This window comes from Lynx canadensis, chromosome E3 (genome assembly GCF_007474595.2).
Source record: "Lynx canadensis isolate LIC74 chromosome E3, mLynCan4.pri.v2, whole genome shotgun sequence".
Classification (NCBI taxonomy): Eukaryota; Metazoa; Chordata; class Mammalia; order Carnivora; family Felidae; genus Lynx; species Lynx canadensis.
This window is the reverse complement of record NC_044318.1, coordinates 2,321,826-2,337,385: the sequence shown is the minus strand read 5'-3', so window position 1 is coordinate 2,337,385 and position 15,560 is coordinate 2,321,826. Positions and strand designations below refer to the sequence as shown.

Here is a 15,560-nt window from a genome sequence, read left to right as displayed (position 1 = left end):
TACTCATCAGACAGTGCAGACACTGGCCCTGCCCCTGGAAGTCGGCACCACGAGGTCAGGGGCTCCGTGACAGTTATGAAGCACAGGCCAATTAAAGGGGGACGTGACCCACCCCACCCAGAGTGCCAGGGGATCGCAAGCTGCACAGTGCAGTCACGATCCACCGGTTGCACCTGTCAGTGCCCTGGTGAACTGTTTCTGGGCTGTGAACACACGTCCCCGACGCACGACCTCTTAGGAGCTCGTGGCGACAGTTATGGGGATGCGGCAGATTGGAGACCCTAGAGGAGGCCCCTCTGCTGGGACCTTTTATCGAGAGTGAGTGATGAGTCACACCCTGGGTGGGCTGCCAGACTACACTTCTTTGCAGGGTCCCGAAGGCAAGCCCCCTGCCCCCGCTCCCGCCGGGACGTGCGGGGGAGGGTCCCTGAACCACGCGGCCCTCACCAGCAGCAGCAGACTGGGGACCAGGGAAGTGATGAGGTCCCACAGCAGAGCGGAGAGCCAGAAGGTGGCCACATAAACACCACTGACGAACTGGATGTGCTTGGCCTTTGTGGATCTCTCTTTGACCGTCAGGATGGCAAAGGAGCTGGACAGGAAAGCTATTCCGAAAAGCAAGTTGATAACAAGGTAGTGTCCTTTAGGGCTGCTGCGAAAGGACACGAGGGGAGAGGAAGCCGTGTGAACACAACTGCTCACACCAGCCGTCTTTCACGGTGACGGTTGTAATCCCGGCGAGAAGCGGATGAGAAAGAATAGGTGGCCAAGGGGACGCGGCATGCGCGGGAAGGCTTTCCTGGGGCGGGACGGTCACACTCACTTGTACAAGATGTCCTCCGAGGCCTCCAGGGCCGACTTAGGTTGAGGGTGGTTGGACGCCGTGATGGAAGCCGTGGCCCCGGAGAGCAGCTTGAAGAGGAAGTTGTCCACGAGCGCCAGCGCCACGGCAGGGGAGTGGTACGCCTGGTTGTTGAACAGCGCCGTCACCGTCGTGTGGTTCCCCTGGTCTTCAAAGGAAGCAGCCACGACGTATTTGAAATCAAAGCCCTCGGGCTCCTCCTCTGCCTTGTCCAGGAGGAGGTCCTCCACCGAGCCTGCAACAGAGCCGGGCGCCCCGGAGCCTCACGCCCTGGACCCCGGCCCCGCGCCCCCTGAGCGCCTCACCACCCGCCCCGCCCCCCAGGAAAGCGGGCTCCTCTGGACGCAGCTGGCCCCTCCGTCGCGCGCCCGGGCCTCCACAAAACGTCCCTTTCACTGACTGAAGCCGTGGGGGGGCAGGGGGAGGAAAAACGTCTAGTCATTTTTTTTCAGGTGACTCTTTGCCTGGACGCTGTGGCCCCAAGAAGCCCCGTGCTTCTTCCAGTCGCTCCCATCTACGTGGAAGGACACACGCGGTCGCACTGCACCTCCCCTCCCCGAACCACAAAATGACCCTCACGGCCCACCTGGCCCGCAGCGCCCAGTCTCCATCCAAACTCCACTGGCGCCTTCAAGGTCTGGCCACACCCGAGGACCCGCTGTGCCCCGTGCTGACAGGTGCTCCCCCCACCCCCCGCCGCCCCGGGTTTGGAACGTTCTCCGCTTACCCCCTGCTTGCTGCGGGGTCCACCCCTGCTCACATCTCAGGCTCTTACTCCGCAGCCTGTCTCTCCCCATCCGAGGTCGACCTGTGTCCCCGTGATCCCACAGCGGGATGGTCCCTACACATTGCAGCTGTGGTCACCCTCTCCAGGACCTCTGGGCAAGGGGCTCACTATGGGCCAGTGGTACCGCCGTTCTTCCCGGTACTCTCGGCACACAGCACCACGGAAATATACGCACACCTAGACCTCTGGGGTCGTGGGTGCTGAAAAGGACCCTCCTTCACAGCAGCAGCAGCAGGAGTAACGCGCGCAGGCAGCACGCTCACTCCGCGGGCCCCGCGTGCGCCCCTGGGCGGGAGGGAGGAGGCGAGCTTTATCCTTCTCCCCGTCTTCCCCACCAAGAAACCGAGGCTTGGAGACGTAGGGCGCTGTGATCCCGCCATTTTGCTCCACCGTGTTCTGCATTTGATCTCTTCATTTAAAAATGTGAACACCTCAACATTTTATTTCTTTCCAAGAGAACGCGTGCATCTAACTTTTCAAACCAGATAATCCTGCAAGACTCGGGATGAGAAACAGCAGGGCCCTGGCCTGCCCTTCGTTGTCCCCAGTGCCCGCTCGCCCGAGGCGATCAGACTCTCCAGCCGCTCAGCTGGCGTTTCTCTGGATCGCTGAAGCACATTTACCTCTGGACGTACCGTCCTGGAAGCGGGGACTTTGTTCCTTACCCCACCCCACCCCCTAAGGGCTGCCCTCCTCTCCCCTCCCCTGGAATACGTCAGAAAGTTGGTTAAGTCAAGGCACAATCAAGTGCTCTGTTATGGTAGGTCTCCTTTTTCATACGATCTCCCCCTGCCCTCCTGAGTTCATGTCCTCCCTTTTCACATTTGCTCAGTGATCTCTATATCTGTCACCAAACTCCCTCCATCGAAGTGTAAATCCCCTCTCGGGACACATCAGACAGCAGATAATTGTCCGTTTCCGTTTTGGACATGCCGCCATCCCCAGAAAGACAGAGCCTGGCTGCATTTCCAGGCACCCTCTCCCTTTCCTGTCATCTGGCGGCCAAGAGATCTTCTGAGACGTCTGGCTGTTCGCCTGACTTCAGGGCGCACCCCCTACCACGGCCCCCAGAGCACGCGCTGCTCTCCTGGGCCTCAGACTTACTCCGGGTCTCCAGAGGGATCTGTTCCTCCGCCAGAAGCATGTCTGTAAAATACTGTGAAAGCCGAGGACCCAGCCTGGAATTGGGAGAAATATAGAACGGGACGACGGTTCGGCCATACGTTCTCAGGGTCAGTTCCAGCGGCACGCTGCCCGTGTTCGTTTCCAGGTTGAAGATGGTGAGGCTGAAGGTGGTGATCAGCAGGGGCACCAGGACCTGTACCGTGAGCATCAAGAACCAGTTGCGCCAAGAGTACAGGACCCTTTTCAGGAGCATGGCATAGAACTGTTGGCAGATGAGGCTGAACTGCGATAAAAAAAAAAAAGGGAGGGGGGGACACACCATTAACATGGCCACACAGAGGAGCTAGCCTCCCCCCGGCCGCAGTCTCGTATTGGGTCTAATGCTTTGATGATGTTCAAAATTTGCTTTGACCTGATCACTTGATTCACATTTAATGGCAGAAAAGGAAGTCACAGATTGGAAAGCTCTGGAAGAGTAGTAGCCTGAACAGATAGCAGATGTAAGCATGATACAATTTTTTTTTTTCAACCCGCCACATTATCAGAAACTTTAAGTTGGGGAGGATGTGGAATGCCAGCGCTGAGGTCTTCATTTGGCACAACTTTTGTAGAAAACAGATGACCTGGATGAATACAATCTAATACGCATGTAGTCTTTAGGCTAGAAATTCCACCTTTAGTAACATATCCCGCAGGTAAATATGCAGGACCCGTGCACAGCGTGGCCCTTGTGGCACGGGCAGTCAGTGTAAAGGGTGCGGTCATGTGCACTGAGGTCGAAGACATAAAGTTGGGCCTGGGGTGGGAGGCCCCGGAGGTCAGCGCCATGAGCTCCCGCTCGGCTTCTCGCTGGTGCTGCGGGAGCTGGGGCAGACGGGGCCCTCGAGCCTCAGGGCCGGTGTTCGTTGTACGTGACTCATCCACCCAGAGCCTTTGTGGGGAGAGGCTTGGTGGTCAGGTTTCAGTCAGGCATTCTTAAGTTTCTGGCCCCAAATACCGACAAATCCTTGAGACTCTACCAAGCATCTCTGAAATCTCCTGCCTTGGACACGAAGGCCACGTCCACCCAAAGCATTCGTCAAAAGATGCTACTCTCAACTTGTTCGAGGTTATGCCCTGAGAATTACCTCCTGGGAGGTTTCCAGAAGCAAAGCTTGGCCCAGTGGAGCCCAGATTAACCTCTTGCTGGGGCTGGAGAGGAGCCTCCTGGACAGGACAGGCGGCTGGCCTACATGGCCCTGAGACCCTTTCCAACTCAGAGGCCCCTTTTATACATGATTCAAGATTGTGGAACAGTGCAGTCAATCTCTTCCCTAACCCATGAAAACCAGTCTCACTATTTTACAGTCATACCTTGTAGGTGGCGAAATCGAGACCATTTTGTAAGGTGCGTATCAATACCCTTTTTTTTTTCGATAACAAAAGAACATTACAGGTTATCCATATACTTCATAAGGATGTTTTAAAAAAATCGTCGGGCGCCTGGGTGACTCGGTTGGTTAAGTATCTGACTTTAGCTCAGGTCATGATCTCATAGTTGGTGAGTTTGAGTCCCGTGTCGGGCTCTCTGATCTCAGCACAGAGCCTGCTTCGGATCCTCTGCCCTCACACCCCCCCTCTGCCCTTCCCTCCACCTCTCCCTCCCTCAAAAATAATAAAATAAAACACTAAAATAGATACGTCTTAAACTCCAGGTGTGATATGTGATCTGTTTCACAGTGAAATATGAAAACGGGAAGATTAAATATGCTTTTTTTGGCTGGTAGTTTCAGTGCTTTTATTCTTTCTTCTTTTTGGTAAGAGGAAGGGCCAAGACCTTTTACTGTGTCCTTTTCTGGTACTTTCTTCCACTGAGTTAATCGTGGCCAGGAAACAATAGTGCATTGTCTCTGAACTAGAGCTGAGAGCATGGCCTTGCGGGAACCTGGCCGGGCCTCTTTCGTGCCTAAGATCTACACATTTCTCCTCAAGCCCCTGGCAAAGGGTGGGTGACCTGGACTTCTTGACCAAAGAACAGGATGATTCTAAGAGTTAACCCCAAATCTGCCCCCTGGCATGCATGTGAGATATTTGCTCACCCCAGTGTTGTGATGGATTGGCAGGCCGGATGCTATGGAGAAGATCCTTGAGTGAATACGTTTGATTCTGTTGACAGGAACCCCGCCGATCAGGTGGTGAGACTGAATGGAGGGAATCTTGAGGGTTTGGATTTCTGTGCTGGAATCTGTCAGCTTGTTCACCCTAAGCCAAATGGAAACAGAAACGCAAATTTGCAAAATCACATCTCGCTTCATTTTGTTTGGATTTAAAGAGACAACGTCATGTAAAATTTGAAAGAAAAGAAAGAAGTTAGGACAAGAATAACGAGGGCAGGGGCGCCTGGGTGCTCAATTGCTTGAGCCTCCAGCTCTTGATTTCAGCTCAGCTCATGATCCCAGGGTTGTGGGATCGAGCCCTGCATCAGGCTCCATGCTGAGCGTGTGTGGGGCCTGCTTGAGATACTCTTTCTCTTGGGGCACCTGGGTGGCTCAGTTGGTTGAACGTCTTACTCTTCATTTTGGCTCAGGTCATGATCTCGCAGTTTCGTGGGTTCGAGCCCCCGCATCGAGGCTCTGAGCTGACGGTGTGTAGCCTGCTTGGGATTCTCTCTCTCTCTCTCTCTCTCTCTCTCTCTCTCTCCCCCTTCCTCCCTCCTTCCTCTGTCCCTCCCCTGCTAGTGCGCACTCACTCTCTAAAAAATTAATTACTTACTTAATTAATTAAAGAATATTGAGGAAAAAGGAGCTGCACCCAGATGATATACTGCTAGCAAGCATATTTTGACTAGAAAGTTCTTTTTTTTTAATTTTAAAAAAACATTTATTTATTTTTGAGAGAGAGAGAGAGACAGAGAGACAGAGTGCAAGCCGAGGAGGGGCAGAGAGAGAGAGGGAGACGTAGAATCTGAAGCAGGCTCCAGGCTCTGAGCTGTCAGCCCAGAACCCAACGTGGGGCTTGAACTCACGAACGGTGAGATCATGACCAGAGCCGTAGTCGGGTGCTTAACCAACTGAGCCCCCCAGGAGCCCACAGAAAGTTCTTAAATAGGTCCCGAGTAAATATTGAATTAACTGACCAATGGCTTTTCCAAAGAACTGAGGCAACGTTAGCATGAATAGATTTCATTATTTTCCTATAAAGATGCCATATGCAAATTAAAACAAAAATGAAATGTCCCTTAATATCTACTTTATGAGCAAGACTCATAAACCCCAGTATGACACGTAGCACTGTAGCCTGAGGTCTTATTTTTGTTTGGCTCTGAGCTCAGAAAGGATTTTACGTTTTTAAATGGTTACATGCTAGATGGTTATCTAATTACTTACATAATATCCTTGATTATGCCACTAAACCCACAGTAGCCTAAAACGTGTACTCTGGATTTTCAGGAAGAAGTTTGCCGAACCCCGCCCTAGGCCAAAAGAGGTATTCCTTGCGGGCAGCAAACCGTTCGGAAGCCGAGAAATATATTTTTACTCATAATCTTCAGGTCGGTTATTCTACTCCTGGGAGTGCGTCACAACGAAACAGTGCAGTAAATTGTAGCTCATTTTCCCTGCAATAGAGTTCTGTAAATGGCGGTGTGGCCCAGATTCTCCCCAAACTTAGCAGCTTAAAACAACCGTAAACGTTTGCTGCGTCACACAGTTCTGTGGGCCAGGCGTTCGGAAGTGGCTCGGCAGGGTGGTGCTGTCTCCGGGGCTCTCAGGAGGCTGCAGTCGAGCTCTGGGCCTGGGCTGCAGTGGTCTGAAGGCTGGACTGGGGCGGGAGGCCCCACTCCCAAGACGGTGCCCTCGCGTGGCTGGCTTAACAGCTGGCTCTCCCAGTGGAGTTGTTTTTTTTTATTATTTTTTTTTAACGTTTATTCTTGAGAGACAGAGAGACACAGAGCATGAGCAGAGGAGGGGCAGAGAGAGAGAGGGAGACACAGAATCCGAAGGGCTCCGGGCTCCGACGCGGGGCTTGAACTCACAAACTGTGAGATCATGACCTGAGCCAAAGTCAGTCACCTAACCGACTGAGCCACCCAGGTGCCCCTCTACCAGTGGAGTTCTGATAAGGATGTTGGTTTTAATTCGCATTAATGATGAGGATAAAAGTGAATAGCAGTGGTGTGTGTCAGAACTTCATTCGTGCATCCCCCAGGCAAGCCACACTGTTGCTGACTTGAATACTACTGTTCTAATGCTGGAAGAATATTTCCCTAAGTTTTTGTGTTCTTAATGAAATGGCTCGGGATAGGAGACACTTTTCAACTTAGTTTGCATTATTAACATTTTCGCCACCCCTTTCTTAATCTAGACAATCAACAAAATGTTAAATTAAACCCTAGTGTTTCCTGTTTACCCGGTTCCATGACGTAAGTTCACGCATGATGGTTGATTTCAAATTATCGACACAGCACGTCCATCATGCGGATTTAAGTAGACGTAAAAAACCTTAAGAGCACTGATAATAGTACAATGTAGCCAAACCGTGACGTCTTGTGTATTGCCATTTACAGTGTTTTGATTTATAACTTGTAGCTTTATAATCTTATAACAGGAAATTTATGTTCAGTCTTCTGTTCCTAGCACTGAGCTCCCAAAACATTTATACGTTCCTAAGTGGTGACCTCAGGTAAGGCGTGTTGAGTTGTGTTGTGTTGTGTGACCGAGGTGACTTTGGAAAGGACCTGAGGATGGGGACTGGTTGCCGAGAGAACCATCCATGGGATTCGAGGGTTGGAACTTTCAGGCCCCCCTCCCAGCCTCCTGGGAAGGGACAGGGGCTGGAAATTGAGTTCAAGTGCCAGCGGCCAATGATTTAATCAATCAATTATACCTGTGTAATGAAGCCTCCACAAAAACCCAAATGGGCAGAGAACCCAAAACGCTTCCGGGTTGGTGTCCCGGGAGGTGCCGGGAGAGCAGTGCCGTCAGAGAGCACGGACGCTTCGCACCGTTGCCCTGTGTGTGTGTTCATCTGGCTCCTGTATCATGTTCTGTATAATGAACTGGTAGATGTCAGTGTTTTTGTGAGCTCTGTGAGCCATTCTAGTGAGTTAATTGAAGAAGCAGTTGTGGGAACGTCCAGTTTATGGCCGGTGGGTCAGAAGCACAGGTGACCACATGAAGTTGTGCCTGGGGTCTAGAGTCAGGGAGTGGGGGCGTTCTTGCAGGACTGAGCCCTTAAGCTGTGGGTTCTGATGCTGTTCTCCAGAGAGAGAGCGTCAGGGTGAAGTTAACTGCTTGGTGGTGTGCAAAAAAATAAAACAAAACTGGGGTGCCTGGGGGGCTCAGTCGGTTAAGTTTCCGACTTCAGCTCAGGTCATGATCTCCACGTTGTGGGTTCGAGCCCCGCATTGGGCTCTATAGCGACAGCTCAGAGCTTGGAGCCTGCTTCAGATTCTGTGTCTCCTTCTCTCTCTCTCTCTCTTTCTCTCTGCCCCTCCCTTGCTCGTTCTCTCTCTCTCTGTCTCAAAAATAAGTAAATGTTAAACCCTGCCCCACACTTTGGAATTGATATCAGAATTGTACTACAGTTTTTTATCGTGATTTATTTACCAGCTTATGCAATTGAATTTTTAATAAGAGCCGTGTTTAGCTGGTTCACAAAATTCTTGATAATTTAATATTCGGCTCTCGTGAGCTGAGCTGAGCCAGCTCCAGCACACCTCTGGCAGGGGCCTCGATTCCTTGTTGACTGTTGGCAAAAGCCTCGGTTCCGGGCCACGTGGACTTCTCCCTGAGGCCGTGTGAGTGTCCTCCCAAGACGGTGGCTGGCTTCTCCCAGCCTGAGCGGTCCAAGACGGAGAGATAGAGGTACAGTGTCTCTCGTGAGCTAGCCTCATTACTCACTCGTCAGTTCCGCCAAACCTTGCTGCCTTTATGGGTCAGCCCTATTTACAGAGATGGCTAGCCCGGCAGGCCCCGCCTGTGCCGAGACCCCGCCTCTGCTCTCAACCAGACCATTTCTCCTGGACTTTTCTAGGCTTTCTACTTGTCCTTTCGTTAGCTTTCCTACAGATTGGGGGATGTTAGTGAGCATTATCAGGATTTGCGTGGCCTCTCTTCAGGGCTTCAGCTGGTACCCGAGGAAGGTGTGTGGGGAAAGACAGGAGCCACACAGCACTTTGCCATGATATTTTCTTTGGCCCCGTGAAACGTTGTGTCAAGTTTGTATTCTGAATTTTTCCTCATTCAGTTTCTGCTGGTCGGATTTTTTGCTGGAGGGGATGTTTAAGAAATAAGACTGTCATTTATTGAGACTGAATTCCAGGAAGGAAGGGAGGGGAGTTTTCTACAGCGGGACGTTGGCGGCCACCACACCACGGTGTCTCCAAACAGATTAAATACAGACTAAGAGCTGGTCCGAGAGCTTCCGCACTGTGCTGGGCGGCCTCTGACTGGCCCTCCAAACCCCAAATGCTCATGCTCTGTCATGACCTCCCTCAGTCTCCTCCCGGTTTTATTGAAATATAATTGACATTTAACCTTGTGTAAGTTTAAGGTGCACAACGTAATGGCCCGATATATGTATATACGTGAAACCGTCACACAATTAAGCTCAGTTAGCGTCCACCTTACAGACTTAGGGTATTTTTGCTTGTGGTGAGAACTTTTAAGATCTACTCTCTTGCTAACTGTCGGATATACAATAAATACAGTGTTGTTAACCACAGTCACCATACTCTCCTTACTTCTCTTGTAACTGGAAGTTTGTGCCTTTGCCTCCCCTTGCCCAGTTCCCTCACCCACCCCCACCTGCTGCTCCGGCCACCACGGATCTCTTCTGTCTCTGTGAGTTTGGTTTCTTTCAGGATTCCACACATGAGTGAGATCATGCGGGATTTGTCTTTCTCTGTCTGGCTTATTTCACTGTGCATAATGCCCTCAAGGCCCATTTATGTTGCTTCAGATGGCAGGATTTTCCTTTTTCTTAATGGGTGAATAATATTCTCGTGTGTGTATGTGTGTGTGTGTGTGTGTGTGTGTGTGTACACTGTGTAGAAACTTTTTAGTTTGATGTAGTCCCACTTGTTTAATTTTGCTTTTGTTGCCTGTGCTAATCCCCTCCCCTTCATTGTGAGCTGGACCTAGAGACTCCCTTCCAACGAGTGGAGTACAGCAATGTGATAAAACATCACTTCCAAGACGAGGGCAGGAGGGGATTAAGTCTTCCTTCTTGGTCACGGCTTCCCTTTCTCTTTCTCTGATCACTCACCATGGGGGAATCCGGTTGCCATATCACGAGGTCACTCGGCAACTCGGGAAGAGGTCCACACGGTGACACACTGAGACCGAGAGATGCTGGGGAACCGAGGCCGGCCAACAACCCTAGCAGTGATCTTGGAAGTGGACTCTCCACCTGCTCAGCCTCCAGAGACCACGGGCCTGGCTCACAGCTCGACTCCCACCCAACAGGCCCTGAGCCAGAACTGACTGTCCACCTGCTCCTGGACTCCTGAACCACAGAAAACCGTAAGGTAATGAATGTTGGCTATTTCAAGGCTGCTACACTTTAGGGAAATTTGTTACTTAGCAATAGATAATAAATAAACACAGGCCCCCAACAGTGGGGGGTATAACAGACGTGAGACAGGGGAGAGGTAAAAATCATGTGTAATTAGTAGTCCCAGGAGGAGAGGAACGAGAGGGTAGATGAGAAGGAACGTGTTGGAGAGATGTTGGTGGAGAATTTTCCAAAACTGGCAATACCAGCAGACCCCAGGGTAAAAAGTGGTAAAGATCCTAAGCCGGCGAGCACAAGGACAGACACGTAAAGCCACGTCATTGTAAAAATGCTGGAAACCTAAGACAAAGATCACTACTAAAAGCAGCCAGGAGTAGGGCGCCTGGGTGGTTCAGTCGGTGAAGCGTCCAGCTTCGGCTCAGGTCATGATCTCGCGGTCTGTGAGTTTGAGCCCTGCATCAGGCTCTGTGCTGACAGCTCAGAGCCTGGAGCCTGCTTCGGATTCTGTGTCTCCCTGTCTCTCTGCTACTCCCCCGCTCATGCTCTGTCTCTCTCTGTCTCTCAAAAATGAATAAACATTTAAAAAAAAGTTTTTTAAATAAAATCATCGGGGCGCCTGGGTGGCTCAGTCGGTTGAGCTTCTGACTTCAGCTCAGGTCATGATCTCACGGTTCATGGGTTCGAGCCCCACTTTGGACTCTGTGCTGACAGCTCAGAGCCTGGAGCCTGCTTTGGATTCTGTGTCTCCCTCTCTCTGCCCCTCCCCTGCTCATGCTCTGTCTCTGTCTGTCTCTCTCTCTCTCTCAAAAATAAACATTTAAAAATTTCTTTTTAAGCAGCCAGGGGTAAAGGACAGATTGTGCTCAAAGAATAACAATAATACTGGCAGCTGACATCTCAATAGACATAATGGAAGTCAGAAGACAATGGAATGGGACACATAGGCAGTGGCCGTGGGCTAGAAATGGGAACGGGCATGTTTGCAAGGGAACACAAAAGATCTTTATGGAGCGATATGGTCACACTTATGTAAATTTATTGGAAGTCATCGAATTTACTATATGAATCATTGAGTAACGTGACAGTCTGTAAATCGTATCTGTTGAATCTGTTGAAATCTGTTGAAAAGGAAGACATTGGATCGCAGAAGCGTTGGAAAGAGCCCTGCCAACCTAAAATTCTATCTATGGGTCAAATGCTCTTCAAAAATGCAGGCCACCTGTCTATTTTCGAGCAAGCAACAACCCTGAGATTTTTGTCACCAGAAAACCGCCACTGGAGGGAGAAGGTATTGTTCAGGCAGAGAGACCATCCTAGGTGGGAGCTTAACGGTGAATGAAGGAATAGAGAGTGACACAGAGGGTAAATATATGGTAAATTCAAGTGAATACCGATGGCCCAAAACATCATGACATATGATGGGTTTTAAAATATGTACAGGATTGAAATACACAAACCAAATGGTACATAACTCTGGAGGTAGAGTCGGGGTAGTTGAAGGAGCAGTGGGCCTATGTTGTCTGGAATGCGCTGAGCCTATGCGTTTATGGTAAACTGTAATAGGTTATGAGTGTACGTGGTAATCTTAGGATAACCACTAAGAGAAGGAGAACATAATTTACAAATTTGAAATTAATGGAGGAGAAAATACAAACTAAAAGATATATAGATATAGATATAGATATAGATATAGATATAGATATAGATATATATATGGATTAGGGGCTCCTGCTTGGCTCACTCAGTTACGCGTCTTGACTTGATTTCGGTTAGGGTCATGATCTCACAGTTCGTGGGATCCAGCCCCGTGTCTCACCCTCTCTCTGCCCCTGACCTGCTCACACGCATGCTGCTCTGTCTCTCTCAAAATAAAATAAACATTTAAAAAATATTAAGTGCACCCCAAAGTTGGAAAGGAAATAGAAAGTGAATGTGGACTTGGTAGGCAAACAGAAAACAGCAAGTAATATGGCAGATTTGCAACCCAGTGAACTGGGATTTTCATCAGTTGTCAAGGCCCCGAGGTTCCAGTTAAAAGAGAAAGATGGATGAAGGAGTTGTTTTCTGAAATTTCAGCGATTCGCTGTTGACAAGAAGTGCACTTAAAATACGGCCACGGGAAGACCGAATGCAAATGGGTGGATAAGAACCTACTCACGACTTTGAACCAAAACAAAGCTAGTATATACAACTAGATGGATGTTCAGTTGTTGGGCTTACCAGCAAAATATGTTAACAATTCTAAATGCGTAGGCACCTGATGCAGTCGCTTAAAAACAAAGCAAAACTGGACAAAGTTAAAATCAGCGTGTTACCTCTAGGAACCCAGAGAACAGGCAGATAATCATTTTTTTAAAAAGACACAGGAGATTTGTACACCACGATTAACAGTCAGACCTAGTCGCCATACACAAAAGACTGCACCCAGCCACTGCCGAATGCGCGTTCTTTCAAGAACATAGGAAATTTTACAAAAATGGAAGGTAAGGTGAGCCACAGACTCAAGCATTTTGAAAGAAGGAGGCTATACAGAGTATGTACTCGGGCCACAGTGAAATTGGGTTAGAAATCACGTATGTTAACAAGACAAGGCAAAATAAAGCAAGAAAACATTTTATAAGTTTATTTATTTTTGAGAGAGGGAGAGAGCGCACACGCATGAGCGGAATGGAGGACAGAGAGCTGCGGGTGGGGGGAGAGAATCCCAAGCAGGCTCCACGCTCTGAGCTGTCAGCACAGGACCTGATGCGGGGCTCGAACCCATGAACTGTGAGATCATGACCTGAGTTGAAATCAAGAGTCAGATGCTTAACCGACTTAGCCCCCGGGTGCCCCTGAATAGGAACAGTAAAAAAAAACAAAACTCTCCACGAGTTTGGAAATTAAGAAACACCGTTCTAAATAAACCACAGGTCAGAGTGGAAACCACAATAGAAAATTAAACATATTTCTAACTGGATGGGGAAGAAAAGATTACATATCAAACAACTGTGCGACCGCAGGCACGTGAAGCTCAAAGGGAAATTTATATCTCAGATCCCTAGTTGAATATATGTATGGCTGAAAATAAACTATATAAAAACTATCTTACAAGGAAGCGCTTCTGCCTAACCAGCTGAGGACGTCCCCCCTCTCTGCTTGGACTCGGTGTTATGCTGAGGCCCCTCGCAGTGAGATAAGCAAGCAAAAGGCATGAAGCCTGGAAAATACGAAGTAAAACTGTCTTTAAATGACATGGTGGTTATATCCAAAATACTAAGGAAGTCAACCCAAAATTGTTTGAACTACTGAGTTAAGCAATATTTCTAGATATCAATAACTTAAAAAATGATTTCTAGATCTGCAGCAAGTGATTGGAAATGAAATTGAGAGATCCATATCCATCCCTTTGAAAAAAATTGAAATACTTAGGAATAAGTTTAATAAAAGTTAGGCAGAGCTTCTGGAAAATGCAAGAGATGGCTGATAAAAATTATAGACGACCTCCCAGATAAAGGAGGCTGTGTAGAGTACCTGTGGATTGGCACGGTGCATGTTTCAGATGTCCATTGTCCCCAAATTGATATATACATTCAACCTAGTACCGGTCATATTCCCAGCAGTTTAAAAAAAAAAGACTCTATATTTTAGATGGTTTTAGGTTTGCAGAAAAACTGAGCAGAAAGCACAGAGTTCCCATATACTTCTTCTCTCCCCTGCTGCCGACTTTTCCGTACTGTTCACACCTTGCATTAGCGTGGTGTTTCTGCTGTAACCGATGAGCCAGCTTTCCAACAAGTTCTTTTTTTTTTTTTTAAATAGAAACTGACAAGTTTATTTTTAAATTTACATGTTAGCCCAAACGACCTATAATGGCCAAAACCATCTTCAAAAAACAGAACCGGAGAAACTATCTACTACCTGACTTCAAGATGTCCTTTGTAAAGCTGCGGTAATCTCGACCGCGTGGGTCTGGCGTGGGGCAGAAGAGGGGGGCATAGAAATGGACATATGCAGTCAATTGATTTTTGGTGAAGGCATCCAAACAATTCAGCCTGGAAGGAAGTCTCTTCCCCAAGTGGTTCCGTCACGACTGGGTACCCCCGTGCAAGAAAATAAACCTTGGGGCGCCTGGGTGGCTCAGTTGGTTAAGCGTCAAACTTCAGCTCGGGTCATGATCTCACAGTTCCTGAGTTCGAGCCCCGAGTCGGGCTCTGTGCTGACAGCATGCAGCCTGCTTGGGATTCTATCTCTCCTTCTCTCTCTGCCCCTTGCCCCCTCCCCCAAATAAATAAATGAACTGAAAAAAGAAAATGAACCTCAGCCTCTTGTCACACTGCACAGAAAAGTTAACACCGGGTGGGGGGGCACAGATATAATGCGGAAGCTAAAATGGTAACGTTCCTAGAGGAGAGAGTAGCAGCATGACTCTGACCTACGGGTGGGCTCCGAAAATAGGAACAGGCCAGCCACGGGCTGGGAAGAAAACGTACCCGACAGAGGACCTCTATCCAGAGCACACAAGAAGTCCAGGAACTCCGGAAGAAAACTGAGCCAGAGGCTTGGTGTTTACGCACCTTTTGGTACGTTTGTCATGCTTCAGTAAAAACGTAATTATTTAAGAGAACCCAAAGGAAGTGTCAAGCTGAGGATGGAAAACAGCTGAAGAGGGAAGAGCGACCTGGGTGGTAAGTCGGAGGGTCTGAGCCAGCACGCGGCTCCGGGAGACCAGAGGGCCAGAGAGGGGGAAAGGAAGGGCAGACTCACCCAGCACACAGAATGAGAGGATCCCACCTGTCCCATGGTGAGAGAAGAAACACCTGTCCCACGGTGAGGAGCAAGGCACCATGGGAGCAGGCGGTGGCCTCACACGTGGGAAATCGTGAAAGACGTTCCATCTGTGGCCAGAAGTCCATCAGATGTCAAGCAGGATAGTTAAAAGGAAAACCGTACGGAGATACACCGTGGTTAAGTTGCATAACATCAGAAGCAGAGCGGCCCGATTTCTTTCAAAGGAACAAGGGTTAGACCCACAGCTCATATTCAGCCACAGGAGTAGAGTCCGCGAAATAGTATTTTCAGCACCGATGGAAGATTACTTTCAATCTGGTGAAAATATCCTTCAAAACGTAGAGAACTAAAATCATTTCCAGGGCCCCCAGGAAACCCCACACAAGTGTGTTTGGCACCCGCATAAAAGCGCTGAAGGGTGCTGTGAAGACTGTACTGTGGGCAGGACAGTTACCCGAGAAGAGGGAAGAACACAGAGGCAGGTATACGTGCACATGAGTTTAAGTGACCATTGGCTTTCTC

The 15,560-nt window shown here is 49.2% G+C and overlaps 1 protein-coding gene across 1 annotated transcript in view; it reads right to left on the bottom strand.

The window, feature by feature from the left end:
• LOC115504521 (ATP-binding cassette sub-family A member 17-like) overlaps positions 1-15,560 on the bottom strand; it is a 76,439-nt gene that overhangs the window by 20,651 nt on the left and 40,228 nt on the right. The window contains exons 17-20 of the mRNA XM_032591666.1: positions 4,853-5,015; positions 2,754-3,057; positions 824-1,097; positions 448-652 (exon numbers count right to left, since the gene is read on the bottom strand). Coding sequence (XP_032447557.1) covers positions 448-652; positions 824-1,097; positions 2,754-3,057; positions 4,853-5,015 — 946 coding nt within the window. The remainder of the gene's footprint in view (positions 1-447; positions 653-823; positions 1,098-2,753; positions 3,058-4,852; positions 5,016-15,560) is intronic.